At 37.1% G+C, this 24,508-nt stretch overlaps 1 protein-coding gene across 3 annotated transcripts in view; it reads left to right on the forward strand.

Moving 5' to 3' along the window:
- KLHL20 (kelch like family member 20) overlaps positions 1–24,508 on the forward strand; it is a 79,597-nt gene that overhangs the window by 25,498 nt on the left and 29,591 nt on the right. For all 3 annotated transcript variants that reach the window (XM_068541264.1, XM_068541265.1, XM_068541266.1), the window contains 3 exons: positions 15,719–15,877; positions 16,638–16,732; positions 19,035–19,150. In XM_068541264.1, the coding sequence (XP_068397365.1) occupies positions 15,719–15,877; positions 16,638–16,732; positions 19,035–19,150 (370 nt within the window). The remainder of the gene's footprint in view (positions 1–15,718; positions 15,878–16,637; positions 16,733–19,034; positions 19,151–24,508) is intronic.

Genomic DNA, 24,508 nt, shown 5'->3' on the forward strand with positions numbered 1-24,508 from the left:
TAGTTGTGACTTGTGGGCTCTAGAGTGCAAGCTCAGTAGTTGTGGTGCACGGGCTTAGTTGCTCCATGGCATGTGGGATCTTTCCGGACCAGGGCTCGAACCCATGTCCCCTGCATTGGCAGGCGGATTCTTAACCACTGCACTACCAGGGAAGCCCCATCTATTTCTTTTTGATTCAGTTTTGGTGGGCTGTACGTTTCTAGAAACTTATCCATTTCCTCTAGGTTGTCCAATTTGTTGGCATATAATTGTTCATATTGTTTTCTTATGATTTTTTGTATTTCTGCAATGTCAGTTGTTATTTTTCCCTTTCATTTCTTATTTTGTTCATTTAGGACCTCTCTCTTTTCTTCTTGGTGAGCCTGGCCAGAGGTTTATTGATTTTGTTTATCCTTTCAAAAAACCAGCTCTTGGGTTTATTAGTTTTTTCCATTGTTTTTTTTTTAATCTTTATTTATTTCCTCTCTGATCTTTATTGTTTCCTTCCTTCAGCTGACTTTAGGTTTTGCTTGTTCTTCTTTTCTAATTCTTTTAGGTGGTAGGTTAGGTTGTTTATTTGAGATTTTTCTTATTTTTGAGGAAGGCCTGTATTGCTATGAACTTCCCTCTTAGGACTGCTTTTGCTGCCTCCATAGATTTTGTATGGTTGTGTTTTCATTGTCATTTGTGTCGAGATATTTTTTAATTTCCTTTTTTATTTCATTGTTGACTCATTGGTTTTTTAGTAGCATGTTTTTTAGTCTCCATATAATCTTTTTTTTTTCATTTCTCATTCTGTGGTTGATTTCTAGCTTCATACTGTGTGGTCAGAAAAGAGCCTTAAAATAATTTCTATACTCTTAAATTTGTTGAGAGTTGTTTTCTTTCCTAGTATGTGGTCTTTCCTAGAGAATGTCCCATGTGCGCTTGAAAATAATATGTATTCTGGGTTTTTTTGGATGTAATGTCTTGAAGATATTAATTAAATCTAACTGTTCTATTGTGTCATGTAGGGTCTCCACTGCCTTATTGATTTTCTGTCTGGAAGATCTGTCCATTGACATCAGTGGGATGTTAAAGTCTCCTACTTTTGTATTCCCATAAATTTCTCCCTTTATGTCTGTTAGTATTTGTTTTATGTATTTAGGTGCTCATATATTGGGGACATATATATTAACGAGTATAACGTCCTCTTCTTGTATTGATCCTTTTATCATTATATGATGTTCTTCTTTATCTTTCTTTATGGGCTTTGTTTTAAAGTCTATTTTGTCTGATATGAGTATTGCTACCCCTGCTTTCTTGTCACTTCCATTTGCCTGAAGTATCTTTTTCCATCCCCTCATTTTCAGTCTGTGTGTGTCCTTCACCCTAAAGTGAGTGTCTTATAGGCAGCAATATTGTAGGCTCTCATGTTATTATCCAATCTGCCACTCTTTGTCTTTTGATTGGAGCATTTAGTCCATGACATTTGGGGTAATTACTGATATATATGTATTTATTGCCATTTTAAAGCTTATTTTCCAGTTGATTTTGTATTTCTTCTCTATTCCTTTCTTTTCCTTTTGTTTTTCCTTTTATGTTTGATGGTTTTCTTTTCTATTATGCTTGAGTTCTCTTCTTTTTGCTTTTTTGGAATCTATTGTATGTTTTTGATTTGTGGTTACCCTGGTTTTCAAGTATGCTAACCCATTACTAGCTCTACTTGCTTTAGACTGGTAATCACATAATCTCAAACACAGTCTAAAAAAAAAATCTACATTTTCTTACTTCCCTCCCCTACATTTTATCATGTCCTATTTTACATCTTCATGTTTATCCTTTTGCTGTTTATTGTAATTATAATTGCTTTCACAAAATTTTTTGATTTTTTAAAAAAAAACCTCTGTACTGGTAAGTGATCTACAATCCTTTTATATATTTGCTTTTCCTATTGTGATTTTTTCTTTCCTATAGATTCTTATTTCTTTTCTATTTGAAGAAGACCTTTCAATATGTCTTTTAGGAAAGGTTTAGTATTGCTGTATCCTTTTAGTTTTTGCTTGTCTGAGAAATTCTTTCTCTCTCCTTCTATTCTAAATGATCATCTTTCTGGGTAGATTTTCCTAGGTTGAAGGTTTTTCCCTTTCATGACTTAGAATATATCTTGCCACTCCCTTCCACCATGCAGCATTTCTGTAGAGAATTCAGCTGATAGCCTTATGGGGATTCCCTTGTAACTGACTTTTTGTTTTTCTATATCTGTAACTTTTGCCATTTTAGTTATAATATGTCTTGGTGTAGGTCTATTTGGGTTCCTCTTGTTTGGGACCCTCTGTGCTTCCTGTACCTGGATATCTATTTCTTTCTTTAAGTTTGGGAAGCTTTCAGCCATAATTTCTCCAGATAGATTTTTTTATCCCCTTTTCTCTTTCTTCTCCTTCTGGGACCCCTGTTATGCCTAGTTGGCACACTTTATATTATCCCATAGGTCTCGTATGTTGTTTTCATTTTTTTTTTTTCATTTGTCTTTCTGTCTGCTATTCTTATTTGGTGATTTCCATTATTCTATCTTCCAGATCATTCATTCGTTCTTCTGTATTATTTAGTTTGCTATTTCTTATTGCCTTTAGCTCAATTTTCATCTCAGCATTTAAGTTGTCTAATTTTGATTGGCTCCTCTTCATAGTTTCTTGTTACAGTGATCTTCATTTCTATCAATACCCTTTCTTAATTCCTTCTGCATTTTTATTACCTCCCTTTTGAACTCAGAGTCTAGTAGACTGGAGAGATCTGTTTCATTGTTCTTTCAGGCATTTTCTCTTGTTCTTTTAATTGGGAGTAGTTCCTACCTCTTCATTTTACTTATATTTCTCTGACTATGAATTTAGGAGAAACGGTTATCTACTGTGGTCTTGAAAAGCTGTTTTTGTACACAGGGAACATCCCTGTGTAGCCTGCATGAGTCTAATATTTTTGATGTGAGGGATGTTTTTGATATGGATGCCTACCATGTCTTTCCTCAGGGAGTGCTGGCTGTTATCCCCTTGATTGGGGGTGTGATTGGTGGTGTGGTGACCAGAGCCTGCGCTGGATGTCACATCCCTGTCGGTGGCAGGGTCGGCTCCCCAGTTGTTGGAGTAGAAGCCCCTAGAGTCGGTTCTAAGCTGTGGTGTGAGATAAGCTGGACTGGAGCACTGTCACTGGGAAAGGAGCTGCTGAGTATTCCTCTGCAGGAGCTGTTCACCAAGACGTTTACTCTTTGACATTGCCTGTCACCCCTTGTGCACATTCACAAAGTACAGTGTTGTTGGCACTGCCCTCAGCCCCACCTTAGCTGTGGGAACATGGGCAATCAAGTCCCTCAGGCGCTGTGTTCACAAAGCCGCCAGTGCAAATCCACTGAAACTGCAACACACAGACCTGCCGTAGTTGCACGGCAGGACCTTGACCCATCTGGGAGTGCTGGGAATCAGCCCATATTCCAGCCCTGCCTCCGCATGTGCATGCCCACAAAGTCCACTGCTTCTAACGCCTGACCTGCCCCAGACAAGGGAGCAACAGTAATCCACTTGCATGTCCCACAGGCACTTCGCTCACAAAACTGCCAGCTGCATAAATTCACCAGAGTCACGCCCCTGCCGGCAACTGGATCAGATTTGAGCCCCGCCTGTGTGTGGGCAACCCACCAATGCTTGCTCATAGCAGCAGAGTTGTGTCCGTCATGAGCACGCTGAGAATGAGGATGCTATGATGAGGCCATGCCCCTCCCTTTGTGTGCAAGTTGATAATGGATCTCCTGTGACAGGCCTGGGCTCTGTCCTGCCCACACCCCAAGTTGTGGCCCACACCACACTACATGACCTTCAGGCTGTCTCCACACAGCCAAACCAAGTCCTTTTCTCAGATCTTTCTGTTGAAGCCCAAGTTTCAGCACCCAGCCACTGTACACACCAGCAGGAGTGTGTCTTGGGCTGAGAAGTACACCAAGGTGTCCAGGACTCTCTGTACTGGTCTCTCTCTAGCCTACCTGCCACAAGCCAGCCACTGCACTCTCCTCTGAGCCTCTGAAGCTTCCTTTCTGTCCCAGCTGATCTCCCAGTAGGTAAAGGAGGTTCCAGGGTGAGCGAACCTTTCTGCTTTCACAGCTCCCTCCCAGGGGCACAGGTCCCATCTCAATTCCTTTTATTTATTTTTTTCCTTTCCTCTTACCTGGTTACATGTTGATCTTTTCTTGAAGCTTTGGTTGTATGAGATCTTCTGCTAGCGTTCAGTAGGTATTCTGTAATAACTGTTCCACATGTAATGTATTTTGATTAATTTGTGGGAAGAGATGAGCTGCATGTCCTTCTATTCCACCGTCTTGATCTCCCCTCCCTTTTTTTCTTGATGAGTCTGGCTAAAGGTTTATCAGTTTTGTTTATCTTTTCAAAGAACCAGATTTTAGTTTCATTGTTCTTTTCTATTTTTTTTTTACTCTCTTAATTCATTTATTTGTGCTCTGATTTATGATTTCTTTCCTTCTACTAACTTTGGGTTTTGTTTATTTTTCTTTCTCTAGTTCCTTTAGGTGTGAGGTTAGGTTGTTTGAGATTTTTCTTGTTTCCTGAGGTAAGATTGTATCGCTGTAAATTTCCCTCTTAGAACTGTTTATGCTGCGTCCCATAGGTTTTGGATCTTTTTGTTTTCATTTGTCTCTAGGTATATTTTAATTTCCTCTATGATTTATTTCTTCAGTGATCCATTGGTTGTTTAGTAGCATATTGTTTAGCCTCCATGTGTTTGTGTTTTTTGCAGTTTTTTTCTTTTGATTTCTAGTCTCATAGTGTTGTGGTCACAAAAGATGCATGACATGATTTCACTCTTCTTAAATTTACTGAAGCTTGTTTTGTGGCCTAGCATGTGATCTACCCTGGAAAATGTTCCATGTGCACTTGAAAAGAATGTGTTTTTTGCTGCTTTTGGGTAGAATGCTCTGTATATATCAGTGAAATCCATTTGGTCTAATGTGTTATTTAAGGCCTGTGTTTCTTTGTTGATTTTCTATCTGGATCATCTGCCCATTGTTTTAAGTGGGGTGTTAAAGTCCCCTACTATTATTGTGTTACTGTTGACTTCTCCTTTTATGTCTGTTAATATTCGACTTATATAGTTGGGTGTATATATATTTACAATTGTTATATCTTCTTGGATTGATCCTTTGATCATTATATAGTGTCTGTCTTTGTCTCTTGTAACAGTCTTTATTTTAAAGTCTGTTTTGTCTGATATAAGTATTGCTACTCCATCTTTCTTTTATTTCCATTTTCATGGAATATTTTTTTCCATCCCCTCACTTTAATTCTGTATGTGTCTGTAGATCTGAAGTGAGTCTCTTGTAGGCAGCACATATGCAGGTCTTGTTTTTGTATCCATTCAGCCAGTCTATGTCTTTTGGTTGAGCCTTTAGCCATTTACATTTAAGATTATTATCAGTGTGTATGTTGCGATTGCCATTTTGTTAATTGTTTTGGATTTGTTTTTGTAGGTCTTTTTTTCCCCTTTCTTATTCTTTTGTTCTCTTCTCTTGTGGATTCCTTTTTCTTTTTTGTGTGTATATCTATTATAGAATTTTGGTTTGCAGTTACCATGAGGTTTTTGTATAGCAGTCTATATACAAACACGGTTGTTTTAACTTGCTGATCTCTTAATTTCAGATGTATTTTAAATACCCTGTATTTGTACTATCCTCCCCTCACGGTTACTATTTTTGATGTCATATTTTACATCTAGTTGTTTTGTGTATCCCTTAACTGCTTATTGTGGATACAGATGATTTTACTACTTTGGTCCTTTTTTTAAAATAAATTTATTTATTTATTTTTGGCTGCATTGGGTCTCTGTTGCTGTGTGCAGGCTTTCTCTAGTTGCAGCCAGCGGGGACTACTCTTTGTTGAGGTGCGCAGGCTTCTCGTTGTGGTGGCTTCTCTTGTTGGGGTGCACGAGCTCTAGGGCGCGCGGGCTTCAGTAGTTGTGGCACATCGGCTCAGTAGTTGTGGCTCATGGGCTCTAGAGTGGGAGCCCATGAGCCACAACTCATGTGGGATCTTCCCGGAGCAGGGGTTGAACCTGTGTCTGCTGCGTTGGCAGGCGGATTCTTAACCACTGCACCATCAGGGAAGTCCCTGCTTTTGTCCTTTAACCTCCCTACTTGCTTTGTGTGTGGATGATTTCCTACCTTTACTGTTTGCCTTTACCAGTGAGCTTTTTCATTTCATAATTTTCTTGTTTCTATTTGTGGCCTTTTCTTTTTCACCTAATGAAGTTCCTTTAACAACGTATTGACTGGAGACCTATTAATACATCTTTTATTACCTGAACGTTATTGACCAGAGGAATATCAATATGTTTTTAGAGAGTGATATAATTAACGTCACCATGCGAAGTTGTTAGAGCTTAAAATTGATCAAGGGTTCATTTTACAACTTATGATTGTTGTTATTCACATTTTGCTCCATTAGGTTTTTGTTCCAACCTTGTGTATGTTATAAACGCAAGTTCATTACCATAAAAATTTTTTAAATGATTCATCACAAAATTTTGAATGAAGAAGAATTTTTCAGTGAATTTTATGCAGATACTTTCTCTGATTGTCCAAATGACATATATGCTACTGTGTTAGAAGATGATAGTTCCTCAGAATATAGTTCTGATTCAGACGATATGAATATTAGACCAACAAAAAGACAAAAAAAAACCTTAGTGATTGATTCTGATACAGAAAGTGAAAATGAAACTCATGGTTCTGGAAAATGCTCCTTTGCTTCTACAGAAGAGTGTATTGAAGACAACATTTCATGAAAATTAGAAGACTTTACAGGTGTGTCAGGTATAACTATTGAATGTAATATCCCACAAAGTGTTAGTGAAATAACAGAACTAATTTTTGGTAATGACTTTTTCGAGTTGGTCACATCTCAAACTTGTATCACCAACAGAATGAAAAACCATATAAAAAGTATGAGAAGGCTTTAAAATGGACTGATGTAATCAATAGTGACATGAAGAAGATTCTTGGATTAATAATTTTGATGGGACAAATAAGAAAGTCACACTGGAAAGAATATTGATCAACTGATCACTTACGTGAAGTACATATCTTTCCAAAGATTATCATGGGAAGAAGGTTCGAACAAATGATGACATTTCTTCACTTTGACGATAAATCAGAAACTCCACTTCCTGCAGACAGAATTTCAAAAGTTAAACCTCTCTTGGATTATTTTCTACCAAAATTTCAGTCGATCTTTATACCCAAACAAGAGCTATCACTTGATGAGGCAATGATAAAGTGGAGAGGACGACTCAGATTCAAAACCTATAATTCCAGAAAACTTACAAAATATGGAGTTTTGGTCACGATGGTTAGCTAAAGTGAAACTGGGTATATATGCAAACTTGAAATTTACACAGGTGAAGGAAAGAAACTGCAAGAAACAATATTATCAGTCATACAACTTTATCTTGGTTCACGGCACCATATTTACCAAGACAATTATTACAACAGTGTGTCCACATCTGAAATATTGTTGAAAAATAAAACCAGAGTTTGTGGGACTATAAGAGAGAATTGTGGTCTACCAAACCAATTAAAGGAGAAATTTTAAAAAGTCTACAGAGGGGAGAAATGTCATTCTTATGCAAGGGAGAAGTGATTCTTCTTACATGGAAAGACAAGAGGCTAGTCCGCATGGTGACAGCTATTCATGAGGCCTCCACAGCATCTACAGGAAAGGAAGACAGGAGGACTGGCCATCAGATAACTAAGCCCACTTGTATACTAGAGTATAATAAATATATGAAAGGAGTTGATTGATCTGATCTATATCTGGCAAACTTCAATATCCTCTGGAAAACTCGAAAATGGTATAAGAAAGTGGGTTTCTATTTGAGTAATTACAGTTTATTCAATGCGTTTAAAGTTTATTGTAGCCTTAATGCACAGAATAAAATGACTAACAAGCAATTTTTGTCAGCAGTAGCTAGAGAATGGGTAACTGAGCATTCTGATGAATGTAGTGGTAGTCCCACACCTGGTCCTTCTTGTGGCATTTCTAAAAGAGCCGCCTGCAGAGATCCACCTTGTCGACTATCAGGTAAAATAAAAGAACATATTCTAGAGATAATAATACCAACAGGACTAAAAAATAAATTAAAATGCTGCCAGAAAGTGTAAGTCTGCTCTTCCAGGGGAAAGCACAGTGAAACACAGTATATTTGTAATAGATGTTCTTTTCCCCTGCACAGAGGTTCCTGCTATATTGCCTGTCACACTCTAATGAAATATTAGAATGCTTTAGTAAGATATGTACAAAGTTTCAAATAAATACATTAAGTGCAAAAAAAGTTGTTGATATTTACTCAAATGCGGGTGTTTCAATATTCACCTATATAGCAAACCACTGGCCACAGGTGTTAGTTTCTGCAAAAATCCCCTGGTCAATAATGTGTCAACATTTGTTATAAAGCTAATTTGGTGGTGCTGAACTCTTAGATTTTGCTTGTCTTTAAAGCTTTTAATTTCTCCATCAAATCTGAATGAAAGCCTTGCTGGTAGAGTATTCTTGGTTGTAGGTTTTTCCTTTTCATCACTTTAAATATATTGTGCCACTCCCTTCTGGCCTGCAGAGTTTCTGCTGAAAAATCAGCTGATAGCCTTATGGGAGTTCCCGTGTATGTTATTTGTTGCTTTTCCCTTGTTGCTTTTAATATTCTCTCTTTATCTTTAATTTTCGTCACTTTGATTACAGTGTATCTTGGTGTGTTCCTCTTTGGGTTTATCCTGTGTGGGACTCTCTGAGCTTACTGAATTTGGGTGATGGTTTCCTTTCCCAGGTTAGGGAAGTTTTCAGCTAGCATGTCTTCAAATATGTTCTCAGGCCCTTTCTTTCTCTCTCCTTCTTCAGGGACCTCTATAATGCGAATATTATTGCACTTGATTTGTTCCAGAGATCTCTTAAATTGTCCTCATTTCTTTTCATTCTTTGTTCTTTTTTCTGTTCAACAGCAGTGATTTCCACTACTCTGTCTTCCAGCTCACTGATCCGTTCCTTTGTATCATTTAGTCTGCTACTGATTCCTTCTAGAGTATTTTTCATTTCAGTTATTGTATTCTTCATCTCTGTTTTGTTCTTCTTTATATTTTTATTTATATTTTCAATCTTAACCACTGGAGCACCAGGGAAGTCTCATAAGTAAAGTTGTCTTTTGTTTTTTGATTTTTTTGTAAAAACTTCTGACTTCTCATTCTGTGCATCCATTCTTCTCCTGCATTCTCTTTTTTTTTTTTATAGTAATCATTTATTTTTATATTTATTTTTGGCTGTGTTGGGTCTTCATTTCTGTGCGAGGGCTTTCTCTAGTTGCGGCAAGCGGGGGCCACTCTTCATCGCGGTGCGCAGGCCTCTTCACTATCACGGCCTCTCTTGTTGCGGAGCACAGGCTCCAGACGCGCAGGCTCAGTAGTTGTGGCTCACGGGCCCAGTTGCTCCGTGGCATGTGGGATCCTCCCAGACCGGGGCTCGAACCCGTGTCCCCTGCATTAGCAGGCAGGCTCTCAACCACTGCGCCACCAGGGAAGCCCTCCTGCATTCTTTGATCTTTATGATCATTACTCTGAACTCTTTCTCAGGTAGATTGCTTTTCTCCACTTCACTTAGTTCTTCTTCTGGGGTTTTATCTTGTTCTTCCATCTGCAATATATTCCTCTGCCACCTCATTTTGTCTATGTTGGCATTTTATTTTTTATGTATGTGGTGTGTTAGTTACATTTCTCAACCTTGAAGAAGTGCCCTACTCTAGGAGACGTCCTTTGCATCCCAGCAGTACACTCCCCTCTTGTCACCCAAGCTGTATGCTCTAGGAGTTCCCTCTGAGAGGGCTGTGTGGGTCCTTCTGTTGTGGAGGGCTGACTATGTGTGTGGACTGTTAGGCTTGGTTGGCCCCAAGTCCAGTTGGTTGCCAAGCTCTGCCTTGTGTTGATGCTGCTGGCTGCTGTTTAGTGGGGCATGGTCACGAGGCAGATGATTGCAGAACCTAGGGGGCGCCAGGGTTAGTTATGGTTCACTGGTGGGTGGAGTCAGGGTCCCAAAGACCCTGGGGCCATTTCCCACCCAGTGGTGGGTAAAGCCAGATTCTGGGGCTAGTGCGACTACCAGAAGACAGAGCTGGCTCCTGGAGTCTGCTGCAGGGCCCAGGGATCCCCGAGCTCATTTCAGATTATCGGGGAATATGGGGGCATTTCCTGACACAGTTGGGTATGGGGTCCACAGTGTCCCAAACCTTGCATTGGCCTGCTAGTGGGCAGGGCCAGATCCCAGCTGATTCCAGGGTATGGTCTGGCCTGCTGTTGGTGTACTCGATCCACAGGCTACAGGATCATAGTTTTCTTGCATCTGGTGTCTGCCCCCTGATGGGTGAGGCTGGTCTAGAGGCTAGTGCAGGCTTGTTGGTGGGAAGGGCTGGTGCCTGCCCAGTGGTGGGTGGAGCTGGGCCTTGGCCCTCTGGTGGGCAGAGCTGTGTCTAGGGGCATGTTTAGAGAGAGCCGTGGGCTCAGGAAGTCTTTAGGCAGCCAGTCTGCTGATGGATAAGGCTGTGTCCCTGCCCACTTAGTTGTTTGGCCCAAGGCATCCCAGCACTGGCACCTATAGGCTATTGGGTGGGGCCAGGTCTTGTTGCTAATGAGCCAAGATGGCAGCTGCCAGTAGCATTGTTCACACATTTGAATGTTCCCCAGTAGGTCTGCCACCAGTGTCTATGTCCCCAGGGTGAGCCACTGTCACCCCCCACCTCTCTAGGAGACTCTCCAAGACCAGCAGGTAGGTCTGGCAGAGGCTCCTATCAAATTACTGCTTTTTCCCTGGGTCCCAGTGCACGTGAGATTTTTGTGTGCACACTTTAAGAGTGAAGTCTCTATTTCCCCCAGTCCTGTGGGGCTCCTGCAATTAAGCCCCGCTGGCCTTCAAAACCAAATGCTCTGGGGGCTTTTCTTCCCAGTGCCTTACTCCTGGCCTAGGGAGTCTGACGTGGAGCTCAGAACTCTCACTCCTTTGGGAGAACCTCTGCAATATGATTATTCTCCAGTTTGTTGGTTGCCCTCCTAGAGCTATGGGATTTTTTTTTTTTCTGCACTGCACGCCTTGTGGGATCTTAGTTCCCCAACGACAGATTGGACCCAGGCCCTCGGCAGTGAAAGTGCAGAGTCCTAACCACTGGACCACCAGGGAATTCCCTGGGCTATGGGATTTGATTATATCACGAGTCTGCCCCTCCTGTCAGTCTTGTTGTGGTTCCTTCTTTATATCTTTAGTTGTAGAAGATCTTTTCTAGTAGGTTCTAGTCTTTTTCATCGATGGTTCTTCTGCAGATAGTTGTGATTTTGGTGTGCTCATGAGAGGAGGTGAGCTCGGGGTCTTTCTGCTTTGCCATCTTGGCTACTCTCCCCTCTTAGCTCTTTTATATTCTTATTTTTTGTCCACATATGTTAGTCTCTTATTATTAATGTGTTTCTATCTATTACCCCTTGCATTATCTGTAGTTTGTATTTGTTGTCACTATGTTGCTTGATGAATATATAATCCTTTTGTATCTTATAAATTGTAACTTTTAGCTTTGTAAAGTGTCCTCCTTTGTCAGATTTAATTATTTTGTTCTCTGAATTCTATTTTGTCTGATATCTGGCTTTCTGTTCCTGTTTTCTTATTGTTTTCAGTTGCTTGATGTATCTTTGCCCATCCCTTTACTTTTAGTCTTTTTGCATCATGATGTTTTAGGTATTTTTCTTGAATTGGGTTTTGCTTTATGAGCCAGTTTGAAAATCTTTTTCTTTAAATAGGCAGTTAAAACCCACTTGTATCTATTGCTATGACTGATATGTTTGTTGTCAACTCTGTTATATTATATTTTTGTAAATAGTATCTGATTTAGTTGTTTTTACTCTATTTCTCTGTATAGTGTCTTCTTTGCTTTTCATTTTAATATCTTTTGATATATAGGAAGGTTTGTATTTTTGTTCCAGTGGTTACTTTTGTAAACTAGAAAAAAAGAAGAGCAAATTAAACCCAAAGTAGAAGGAACAAAGTATAAAGGATGAAGCAAAAATTAATGGTACTTTGAAAAAAATTGATGAACCTCTAGCTGTACTGATCAAGAAAAAAAGGAGAGAAGATACAAATTACCAGTATCAGAAATAAAAGAGAGGACATCACTTCAAATCCCTCAGACATTAAAAAGGATAATAAGGGAATATCATGAGCAATGTTTTGCCAATAAATTCAACAACATGAAATTGGCAAATTGTTTGAAAAACACAAATTACAAAAACTTAAGAAGAAACAGAAAACCAGAATAACCCTATATCTATGAAAGAAATTTTAAACCAGTGATTTAAAAACCTTCCCACAAAAAAAAACACCAGTCCCAGAAGGTGAATTCTATCGAACATTTAAGAAGGAAATAATACTAATCATATACCAAATCTTTCAGAAAAAAGTGGTGGAGGTTGCCAAATAAGGTCAAAATCACCCTGATGTCAAAACCACAGACACTAAAATAAAACTACAGATCAATATCTCTCATGAATTTAGATGAGAAAGTCCTTAATACAATATTAGTAAATTGATTCCAACAAAATATAAAAAGAGGAATACACCATAACTAAATGGAGTTTATACTTCATTAAAATTAATTGAGTCAGTATTTTATAGTCACACTTAATTTCTCATTCAAAGTAACTCCTTCACACAACTTCTTTAACAGATTTGACTCTTAACTTCATTCCACTGTTTCTAAATATCAAACCCACTCTCCAAAAAATAAAGATTTGCCATCATTTAGGATTTCCAAAATAATTTTCCAAAGTCATTGGACCCCAGATTAAGAAATCCCTGCTTTAGAATCTTTGGGAATGATGGTAATGTCCTATATCTTGATTGTGGTCATGGTTACATGAGTATATACATTTATCAAAACTTACTGAACTGTACATTTTAAATGAATAAAGTTGATTTTTTTTAAATTTCCTGCTTTAATCATAGCTTCAGTTTTAGATCTAAGGTAATTACAAATATCTGAAGAATATTTTTAACAGTAGAGAAGGTTTTTAGGATCCCTTGCAGTTCTAACCCTGCCTCCAAAGTCAACTGATATATTGAAATCCCAGTGAGGAAACCTTACCCTTGATCATGGACTAGAATGGTTCTGTGTAGATGCAAAGAAAGTTACCGTTTGGGGCTGAAAACTTGTGATTCATTTAAGTTATTTTCGAACTTAAATCTATATTTAATTTCCTTCTATTTTATTAGGCATAACTTAATTCATACAGTGTTACGCTTGCTCATAAACATAAACTTAAATTTTTTTTTCAACTCAACATCAGTGAATTCACCATTCATTTCTGTTACAACTCTAGAATACTTTCCTTATTCATTCTTATTGTTTTCAGCTTTATTCATTTTTCAGATTGTATCTACATTTATCTGAAGAAACTAAAAGTTAGCTCATTACCATAATAGTGTGGGACTTAAAATTAGATCTCCTGCAAACTTTTATTTAAAAAGCGGGTATTTTAAAGCATTATTTTCTTAACCTGGTTGTTTGGTTCAAGGATAGACTTCAGTGCTAGATTTGCCCTAATGGTAGATCGTTAATATCTTTTTCTTGTTGATGGAAAAAAGAGAAGTGACATTTTAACCAGACTTTGTTCATCAAAAATATTATTTTTACTCTTTGCTCTTAGTGCCAAAAAACATTTTCTCACACAGATGTTTGTGTCTTCTTGCCATCTAAGATTTCCAGTAAGTGACTTGTTAAACTTTAAACTTGGTGTTCCTTGATATTTATATATTTGTTTTATAATCACTAAATTGGGGGGAAAATTTATACTCTGACAAGATCCTAAAAGAATGTTAACGCACTTCACAAAGATATACAATACCACTTGTCTTAAGTAAAGAAATCAGAGTAAAAAGAAAATAAGAGGAAAGAAAGATACAACTATGGCTAAAATTTTGTATGCCGTGAAGGCCAGCATACTTCATTTGGAGCTAGGCCCCAAATCTGGCTCTTGACTTTATAGCCCCCAACATAAGGCTGCCAGATAAAATACAGGATGGCCAATTGAATTTGTTTCAGATGAACAACAAATAGTTTTTAGTATAAATATGCCCTGTACTCTTATTTGCTAAATCCAACAACCCTGCCACAGAGAGTACAATGCAGGCATTCTAACTAAGTGACCTGGCTAAGCAACCTCACCTAAAATTTAAAGGTTTCCTATTTCATTCCTGAACCCCAGAAGGTCTCTCATTCAGATGATATGAAGACTTGTGCCATAAAACTCGAAGTGCTCATTAGTGTTTTCTACTATAAGTACAGATGACTTTATGGCCCTTAACTTTTATTTTGAGATTTGCATTTTTTCTAATGTACTTGGGGAAAAATTCTTAATCAGATATTCAAATTGTTATGGCTTATCTCGTTTCCTCCTAAATATGCTGACTTTTTGACGAGCATGAAAATAACCCTGTCCCGAGAGAATACATCATCTGCATCAGAGCTTGCATGGTGGGAATTTGAGCTCTTAAACCATATCCTTCCTACATTAACAGACATCACATGTAGCACACTCTTCTGAATGGGAGAACAAACCACATGGAGTGTAGCAGTGACCATTTCCCTTCTCTGCATTGCACCTTGTCCCTTTTACTCTACATACCGATGACAAGCTTTACAAGATTTTGGGATTTGTGGCTGGACTGCACAGCAATGTTGCCATTTCATCTGCATTCTGACAATGCCCTAAAGCCTTGGGTACAGATAAATAATTGGTGTGTTTGTAGTTTCATATATATATATGAGAATATGAACATATCAGAGTGGTTTGGTCCTCAGAGGGGTTTTCCTGGGTGTAATGCTCTCATCGTTATGTTCATTTTTGCTTGTAGAAATGCTGACATGCTCATTCTTTTTTCAAACTGGCCCCTTGGTGTTTCTGCCCTAGACATTGCCCTTTCAGAAACTAACCTTCCTCTGAAAGCTTTTCCTGATTTTTTTATATGCCTCTTATATTTCTGGGAGTTCTAATTTGGTATAGTTAGTTTAGTTTATTTTGAATATAAATTTTTATCTTCATACTTCATTTTGGAAAAAAAGTATCATTTTTCTTAAATTGCTTAAATCACAAATTATTATTTTTCCTAAATTTTAATTGTGCCCTCTGTATTCTCCTATGTTCCCTTTTTAAAAATTAATAAACTTTATTTTTTTAGAGCAGTTTTAGGTTCCCAGCAAAATTGAGCAGAAAGTACAGTTCCCAAGTACCCTGTCTCCACACACACATAACCTCTCCCAATATCAACATCTTGCACCAGAGAAGTACATTTGTTACAACTAATGAACCTACCTTAACATGTTATTATCACCCAAAGTCCATAATTTACATTAGGGTTCACTCTTGGTGTTGTACATTCTATGAGTTTTGACACATGTATAATGATATGTATCCACCATTGTAGTATCATACAGGATAGTTTCATTGTCCTAAAAATCCTCTGTGCTCCACCTATCTCTGTTTTCTTTTTAAACTTTTCTTGTTCTCTGGTACTATTTTGAACTTCAGCTCCATTGTGGAATAGAGTTTTGCCCTACAACCCTGAAGAAAAATATTAAAACAATCAAATCTGATCACAGAGTTCTTTTTTTTTTCTTACCGAACTTCAAACAGGTGATGGAAAGTGAAGAGTTCATGTTGCTTCCAGCCAATCAACTCATTGATATAATATCTAGTGATGAACTAAATGTTCGCAGTGAAGAACAGGTGTTCAATGCAGTGATGGCCTGGGTTAAATACAGTATTCAAGAAAGACGTCCTCAGTTACCCCAGGTATGATGGAAATGCTTCTTTAAGTAACTGTTTTGTACTGGATGAAATAATATGTATTTGACTTGCAAAAAAGAAACAATCTTCACTAGCCTTCATATTAGACTGTAAAAAAGACCATCTCTTTCTAAATAATCAAGGAGATAAGTGTTAAGAAGCATTTTAAGCGTTTATCATTATGAACTTTTTGCTCCTTTGCTTCTTCTGTTTTGCATCAACTCTAGGTTTGGGCCATAGCACAAATCAGAACTTAAATGATACAAAATGAACAGAAGAAAGCAACGATAGCAATTATGATGCTTCCCTTCCCTATGGCTTGGAAATCCCACCACAGTTTGAAGAGTAAAGAATTATATGGGTCATAAGTGGTCACTAAATGAAATATTTAATGTTCTTGTTATTATGATGATAGTCCTTAGCAACTTAATAGGATATTCTTCTAGATTGTTAATTAGAGTACAGCCATGTGAGCTAATTATAGAAGAGCTTATAACAACATACTGCTGAAAGCATAAAGTAGCATTCTAAAGTGATATTAGTGTGCTTTCAATTTTCTGATTATTCTAATTACTGAATTGGTGGTTAGAATAAATTTAGTATTTATGCCTTCCCTCCGTCTTCATTGTTTATTAGTTAGATCAATTAATTAATCCAATTAGATCTCAAAATAGTTGGAAACACAGTAGGGGGCATGGGTTATGTATTCTCTTAAACATCTTGCAGATGGGAGTTTGTGCCTTTAATAGTGTTTATTATCTCATAGGTGCTGCAGCATGTTCGTTTGCCTTTGCTTAGTCCCAAGTTTCTGGTGGGTACTGTAGGCTCTGATCCCCTCATCAAAAGTGATGAAGAATGCAGGTATGAATGACCCTGGATGGGAAAAATCAACAACCAAACATTCCTGTCCTCTCCTAATTTCCTTATTTGTATTGCTTCCTAAATATTGTGTTTTTTAGTGCTGAAATCAAGGCAGTATTTAAGTGGTTTTTCTTCTGGGCTAGGGTCAAAAGGAGATGGAAAAAGAGATGACTGAACTTACAGTATTCCATTCCATTAGTTTTTTTATGTGTGGTATTTATTAGTGTAGAAGTGGCAATAAAGAGGTAGATTTCTAAGATTTAATGCAAGCTTGAGTTTGAAGAGGCAATTCTCTGCTAATACATCTTTTCTTGAGATAAATAATGCTCTTGACTCCATCAAAAAAGTGTATGAGGAGCACTTTTTCATTCCATTACATATGCCAAGTTAGGGAATAGGATCAGCCTTGCTTTCTGAGATTGTGGACAGAGTTAAAGGTCTACTACACCCCTAAAGTAGCTATGGAAAGATTTCCACTAGAGCTTGATGAAGCAGTTTCATAATTTTTTTTGACTGAAAGAAACTCTAAATGCTTTTACATGACAAACAGAACACCTACTTTATTGGGCTATCTCTGTACTATATACAAAATTTAATAAACTACTTTTCCACTTGACAGATTTTAAGGTTTAGTTTCAAATCTTAAACCATATGGTGTTTTTAACTATTGTTTCCCAGCATGTTCCACATATAAAAATGAAAGAGTGAGTCAGAACTCTCTTTAAACTATACCAACCTTTGGATCTCCCTTCGTGACTAAAGAAACTTGTTCTAGAATCAGGAATCTCTAGAACAGAGATAGGACATATAGATTCATTTGCATTTCTTCTATAATCTGAAGTGTGTTCCTCTAACAGGAGATGTTAGAGGGGGTTTTAGGTGTTTACCTTTTAAACTTAAAGACAAGTGGCAATTAATTCCCCCCAAATATTTATAACAGCAGAAGGAAAACCACATGAACTATGGATGCTGAAATCTGAAGAAACAATACAAAGGTGCCTCTCTCCCATAAAATATAAATTGGATTGTACTGATTCCAATGAAGAAATTAAAGATACTTATAAAGTCACTTTTAAAAGAAGCCTGTTCCTGATATCCTGACCTTATTATTTACTAGCTGTGTGACCTTATTCAAGTTACTTAAACCTCTTTCTGGTACAGTTCCTTTATCTATAAAATAGGGATAATAACAGTACCTATTCCACAGGGCTGTGGTGGAGATTAAATGAGTTAATATGTATTAAGCCCTTATTATTGTTGTTACTATTAATTTTGTGTTGGCCGCTAAGTATTAGCTCTATAGTACTCTTTCTAGGAACCCTTGAACAACTTAATTAAAAACCAATAATTAGGAGATCACAGTCTTTGTTTTTAGCTGAGGAAGCTAGAAAAAGTTCTTGGCCATCAGCTTGGGATTTTGGGGGGTTTTTGTTTGTTTTTGTTTTTAGCATAAATAAACCCAGATGAGGCCTTAGCAAAGCCATATACTGGAAGAACATTACTGGGTCATGCCTGGGACTGGTCCAGCAGGAATAAATTACTCGATGTAATATAAAGTAAATAGAGAAATGAAAATATAGTGTAATTTAGGAAACACTTTCAGAGTTGAGAAAGAACAGAGTGACAGATTGAATTTGCACTAGTCACACATTGAATCACTCAAAGGACTCAAGTGAAATAAGTACATAAATAGTTTGAGTTAGGATATTGTATTTAACAAGTGTAATTACTAGGTTCTTCTCATAAAGTACCTTAATAGAAAAAAAAAAAAAAAACTGTGTTCATCCTCAGTAGACTTGTTGAGCATAAACTATTCATACAGTACCAGATAGAAAATTAATATTAAATGACAACAGAGTGTTTCTTTTTAGCAATCCAATTTTTGGCCTAGTTTTATTACTTTAATCTAGCAAATATCTAGTGTCATGGCTGATGTGCTACTTTGCCAGTATCCTGCAAAATCTAGTAAAATTCATTAGAAAGCAGTAACTATGCAGGCTGATAATTAAGTTGTAATTTTTAGTTCCCCATAAGTTATTGTTAGCCTCAAGCATGTTGAGTTTTAGGCTAAATTTGCGGTAAGATATGAAGTCATGATGGAAATACCAATCAATTCACAGCTCACAGTGTGACTGGCATCATTGCTCTCATGTTTGTGACCTTTTTAATGTTGGCTGGCATTCATGATTTGGTTTGATTTATGCTTGCTCCCCTTTGCCGTCTTACATATTCCTTAACCATATTGGGATTTGACTAACAATATTATTTAGACATTTGGAATAACGGCAGAATTTTTCCACAGAGACTTGGTAGATGAGGCTAAAAACTATCTTCTATTGCCTCAAGAACGACCACTAATGCAAGGACCAAGGACAAGACCACGGAAACCTATTCGATGTGGAGAAGTACTCTTTGCAGGTTTGTATCTTAACATACTGTGACTAAACCGAATATTTTCCCACTTGAGAGACTGTCATTTGAGTAGTCCTTTGGTCAGTTGTGATATCTGTAAGAAATGCATAATAATTTATGATGTGGACTTCCCTGGTGGTCCAGTGGTCAAGACTCCGTGCTTCCACTGCGGGGGGCACAGGTTCAGTCCCTGGTTGGGGAATTAAGAACCAGCATGCTGTGCAGCCCATGGCCAAAAAAATAAAATATTTTTTTTTAATTGTAAAAAAAAAAATGTTCACACCTTTTAAAAACAAACAAACAAAAAATAACTTATGATGTATCTTGACTCTTAACTCATGATCCAACACTGGTGCTCTCCAAAAGAGTGCTGCATTTTTATATAAATCTAAAAATGTCATGCAGTGGATGTTTTGTTATAATAAATCATATGCATGAATTTATATTCCAATGTGCCAGTCACCTCATAATTACATGGAACTGTCAAGAAACATTATCTTACATTAAACAGTTACACTCTTTCCTAGCTCTCCTGAGCTAGATTGAGCCCAAGACATCCTGCTGTATCATTCTGCTCCCACTGTCTGCCCCTAAATATCTGAGAACTTTCAATCTTAGATATTTCACTTCTGTGCACATAAATTCAGCTCTCTTAGTCACTTGAATAACAACTTTCTCACTGTTTGGTAAAACCCCTCACTAGTTCTGTCTTGGTCCGTTCAGACTGCTATAACAGAAAAGCATATACTGGGTGGCTTATAAACAACAGAAATTTATTTCTTATAGTTCTGGAGGCTGGCAAGTACAAGATCAACGTGCCAGCAGATTTTGGTGTCTGGTGAGGGCCCACTTTGTCCTTCTTCATAGACTCCATCTTTTCATCTTTTGCTATGTCCTCATGTGGAGGAAGGAGCATGGGATCTCTCTGAAGTCTCTTTTATAAGAGTACTAATTCCATTCATGAGGGCAGAGCACCTCCCTAAGGCCTCACCTCCTGATACCATCACATTGAGGAATAGATTTCAATATATGAATTTCAGAGGGACACATTCAGTCTATAGCAAGTTCTTTCTCTTCAAAATTTTTTTCAAATCCTGATTCATGGAACTAGCTGGAACCTATTGTATTCTTTGTATTTATGCTCCCACATTTCAGTAATTCCATGGCTATTAAATGTAGGCTTCCTCGGATTCTGTTTGGTATGTTAAGTGTTCTTTTCCTTTTCATCAGGGAATTCTATGTAATCACTGGGGCATAGTATCCTTTCCCTTCAGCCTAACCACTTGCCTACCTTTTTCCCTTCAATTTTATTTTCTCTTGGCATGTGGGAATGTATTTTCCCTTACATTTTTAGAAGAAAAATTTGATAATTTATGTTTGAGATCTCCTTTTTAAATTTCTTCATCTAAATTTCTTCACATAGAGGGCTGTAGCATTTCTTCAAGAAGAAAATTGATGCCACATTTTCTTTTTCTGTCTAATCCTCATCGGGCTTTTTCCTTCTCTTTTGAAAGCATTCCTTCATTCCTGTTTTAGATTTCAAACTTGATTATTAATTCATCATGTACTGAATTCTCCCATACTCCCAGTATCCTATGTCTCTGTTTATTGTTATTAATAGATTTATTTCTATTATCATTCTTATTTATTCCTATGACTTTCATTCCTATATATGCATGCACAGGTACATATTCACATACTCATGTGGGTTTACTTGCTTGCATGCTCACACCTATGTACATCTGCCTCCTCACTCCCACATACCATCTATAGTTGCCATAAATCGGTGAATAAATTCATTGCCAGATCTGGTTAAGTTCCCAGGGAGGTCTTTATAACATTTGTTTAGCTTTGTTGGTTAAACTAGATAAATTATATTGTTAAAGGTCTTTTATTTATAAAAGTAGTTTATGTGCCAGCTCCCTATACATACAAGAATGCTATAAATTGCATCAGAGTTTCTGTTTCCCCAATTATGAAAGTCAGTAATCTATTTTTTTTTTAATTAGAAGGATGCAAGATCTAATTATTTGGTACCTAAGGTTTATTTTCATGATGTCATGTTGGTTTCAGGAATTCTAGTACTAGTAGGGCCATCTTTGTGGAGGTATATCCATTGTTATCAAGATCTATTAACTATTTTATTTGGCTATTATAGTACCTGGAGAAGGGATGAAGTATACTACTGTTTCATCAGCCTCAGAACATTCTGGCAGTGAATTAAGAACTAGATTAAGGAAGAGGGGAGGATAATGGGAACTCAGGAGAAAATGGAACAGAAGAGAACCTTCCTATGATCAAAAGCTAGAAACTAAGCCAAATAGGTTTATGGAAAGTACAATACATTTCAGGTCCAGGGTTCTTTATGGATTCAGTGGGAGTTACCAATCCAGTGGAACTAGACAAGGTACACCTTTGGGGATGCTGAGAGACAATAATGTAGCTCCATTAAATAGAAATTTAAACTTGAATTGAATTACTCAACAGCTGCCATCTTTATCCTGCTGGTTCCCACCACATTCTTCCAATATAACATGATTATAAATTGTCAGGTGCCATGTTTTCAATGTGTAACCATCTTCACTAAAATCTCATTTGCCTCTGTTGATTAAATCATGGTATTAATGAAATCACACTTTGCCTTCTTTAGAAGCCAGTTAAATTGGATCAATTTCATGATCTCAAACTCTTGCTAGTAATCTCATAATTTCATACTGCTGATTGGGTATCTGATTCCTCTACTATATTTTTAACTACTTCAGAGCAAGGACCATTTCTGATTTATTTTTGTAGTTTCCAGATTGTATAGCAATCTTGTCAGAGCAGGCACTCAGTAAAGATTAATTGCATGCTGTTGATCCTGAGGAACACTAGTGAGAAATTAGCGTCGACCCATCATGATTAATGGAAAAGGAAAATTGGAAAACAATAATGGATTGCTAATGTCACTTTGTGCATGAAAGATAACCTATTTTTATTTTTTTTAATATTTTATTTATTTATTTATTTATTTATTATTTTTGGCTGCGTCGGGTCTTAGTTGCAGCATGCAGGATCTTCGTTGCGGTACATGGGATCTTTCATTGCAGCACGGGCTCTTTGTTGCGGTGCACAGCCTTCTCTCTAGTTGTGGGGTGCGGGTTTTCTCTCTAGTTGTGGCGTGGGCTCCAGAGCACGTGGGCTCTGTAGTTGTGGTGCACAGGCTCCAGAGCATATGGGCTGTGTACTTTGCAGCACGCGGGCTCTCTGGTTGAGGCACTTGGGCTCAGTAGTTGTGGCGCGGGCTTAGTTGCCCCGCAGCATGTGGGATCTTAGTTCCCCGACCAGGGATTGAACCCGTGTCCCCTGCACTGGAAGGTGGATTCTTTACCACTGGATCACCAGGGAAGTCCCATGATAACCTATTTGTAAATAACACTTTATAAAAGTTTTTCTGATTATAGAAGTGAATACACATGAAATATAGAAATATTTGTTAACACAGAAAAACATAAAGAAGAAAAGTTAAATCATCTGTCACCTCTTTTACACTATTAAAGTCTTCTTTTTCATTTGTAGAGAAAAACCATTAGGTCTTTTTCTTTACAACTGTATTGGTTTTCCCTGCTTTCTCAGTCTTTTTATGCTATCCAGATCTGACCTCTATTCTTGAGTGATACTGTTCCACTGACATTATTTTAGATCTTGACCCACCTGTCTCTACTTAAAACTTAATCCTTAATTTGCTTTGGTTTTTATTGCAGTTTTTTCATTATCTTTGGAATGCCAGATTACCAGTTCTCACTTAACTTTGGAAAATTGAGTCTTCATTTCTTCATCCTGGAAGCCTAAGATCAAATCTATAATCTCAGTAGTTTTTTTACTCAGCATTTTACTCCTACTGATGTCTTCTGGCTTGTCCTCTTGTTTTCCATTAGGTTTCTTGATGCTTCTCAATTCTGTGCTTCTGTTTTGTTGGGGATTTTTTTTTTTTTTAGTATTCAGTTCAGTGATCCTTATTCCAGACACTTTGTGAAAGTTGCCTACTTTAAGGTAACACTTTTTGATCAAATCTGTCTGTGAAGTAATTGTTTTCACAGTCCAACATCTCACGCATATAAAACTATATGTCACCTTTTCAGCAATATTTTGTCTTAAGTACATCACTTAACACAAATTGAGAGTTCTCACAGCAGAAACTATGCATACACTTTATCTTGCTAAGTACAGTGTATTGGCTTGTAATAATAACTTAGCTAGTTCTGTCCCCGTTATGCCATCACCTGCTGCCTTGGAAATCATAATGCACATAAAATTGCCATGAGGCAGTGGAATTGAACAACTTTTTCCTTTTCTTGTTTCCCCAGGTCACAGGAAAGGTTTAAATTTGATTTCCTAATGGCCTATTTTTTTTTCTTTAGTATCAAAGAACACAGATTATGAAGTGATATTAACTTGATTTGGAGCCATGTAATCCAATAAAAAGCCGGTTTTAATAGCTTTCATTATAAATTGTGCCTGAAGTTTAATGATTAGGCTGTTTGATTTATCTCAAGTGCTTATAACCCTCACATTTGCAGCCAGATTTTATGTTGGAAGTTAAGATGTTTTCTCTGATATTGAAACTCCAGGCATATATCCCAGAACAGAATTCAAATTTAAGCAAATTAATATATACAAAACTTACTGTGATTTAGTATTAGTTGAATATCCTAATTTAAATGAAATCATAATAAAATAAAATGTATACAGCATATTGAGATTTGAAATAAGGAATGAGTTTTCAAATCCACCAGAAGAAGGTTAGAAACATTCCCATTTTATTCTGGCTCAGGAAGTTATTGAGACCTCCTAGAAACCATTAGTTTTCAAATGTTTTGAGGTTAAGTTATCCTTAGACTTCACTTTTTAAGCTCCAGAATCTAGCTCTTATTTTAGATTGAAATAGAGATGATTTTAAAGAATAACAAATTAAATTTATCTGCTATAATTACACTTTTTTTCAGGGAACACTCAGAGAAGCTTTATTGAACTCAGTTTGAACCTGTTATTAATGAGTATTACTTACTTATGAAAAATGTAATTTCTTCAAAATGTTTTCTGATCCTGAATGTCATGTTGGATATTGTAGAATTCAGTACAGACTGCAGATTAAACAGAAGGCAAAATATTTTATAAGTCATAAGAATTTTTGTATTATTTTTAGTCACAAGATGAGGTCATGAGTAGATGAGCCGAAATCCCTCTCCCCTAATAGAATAAAAGAAATTTTTTTTTTAAACAGGCTTCTGAGGTATGGTTCTTCTTTTGGTTTTTGATAATACATTACATTTATGTAGAGGCAACAACAGTCAAGCCCTAGTTTTCTAACTAAATTCAATGTTC

Source organism: Eschrichtius robustus, chromosome 3 (assembly GCF_028021215.1).
Source record: "Eschrichtius robustus isolate mEscRob2 chromosome 3, mEscRob2.pri, whole genome shotgun sequence".
NCBI classification, from domain to species: domain Eukaryota; kingdom Metazoa; phylum Chordata; class Mammalia; order Artiodactyla; family Eschrichtiidae; genus Eschrichtius; species Eschrichtius robustus.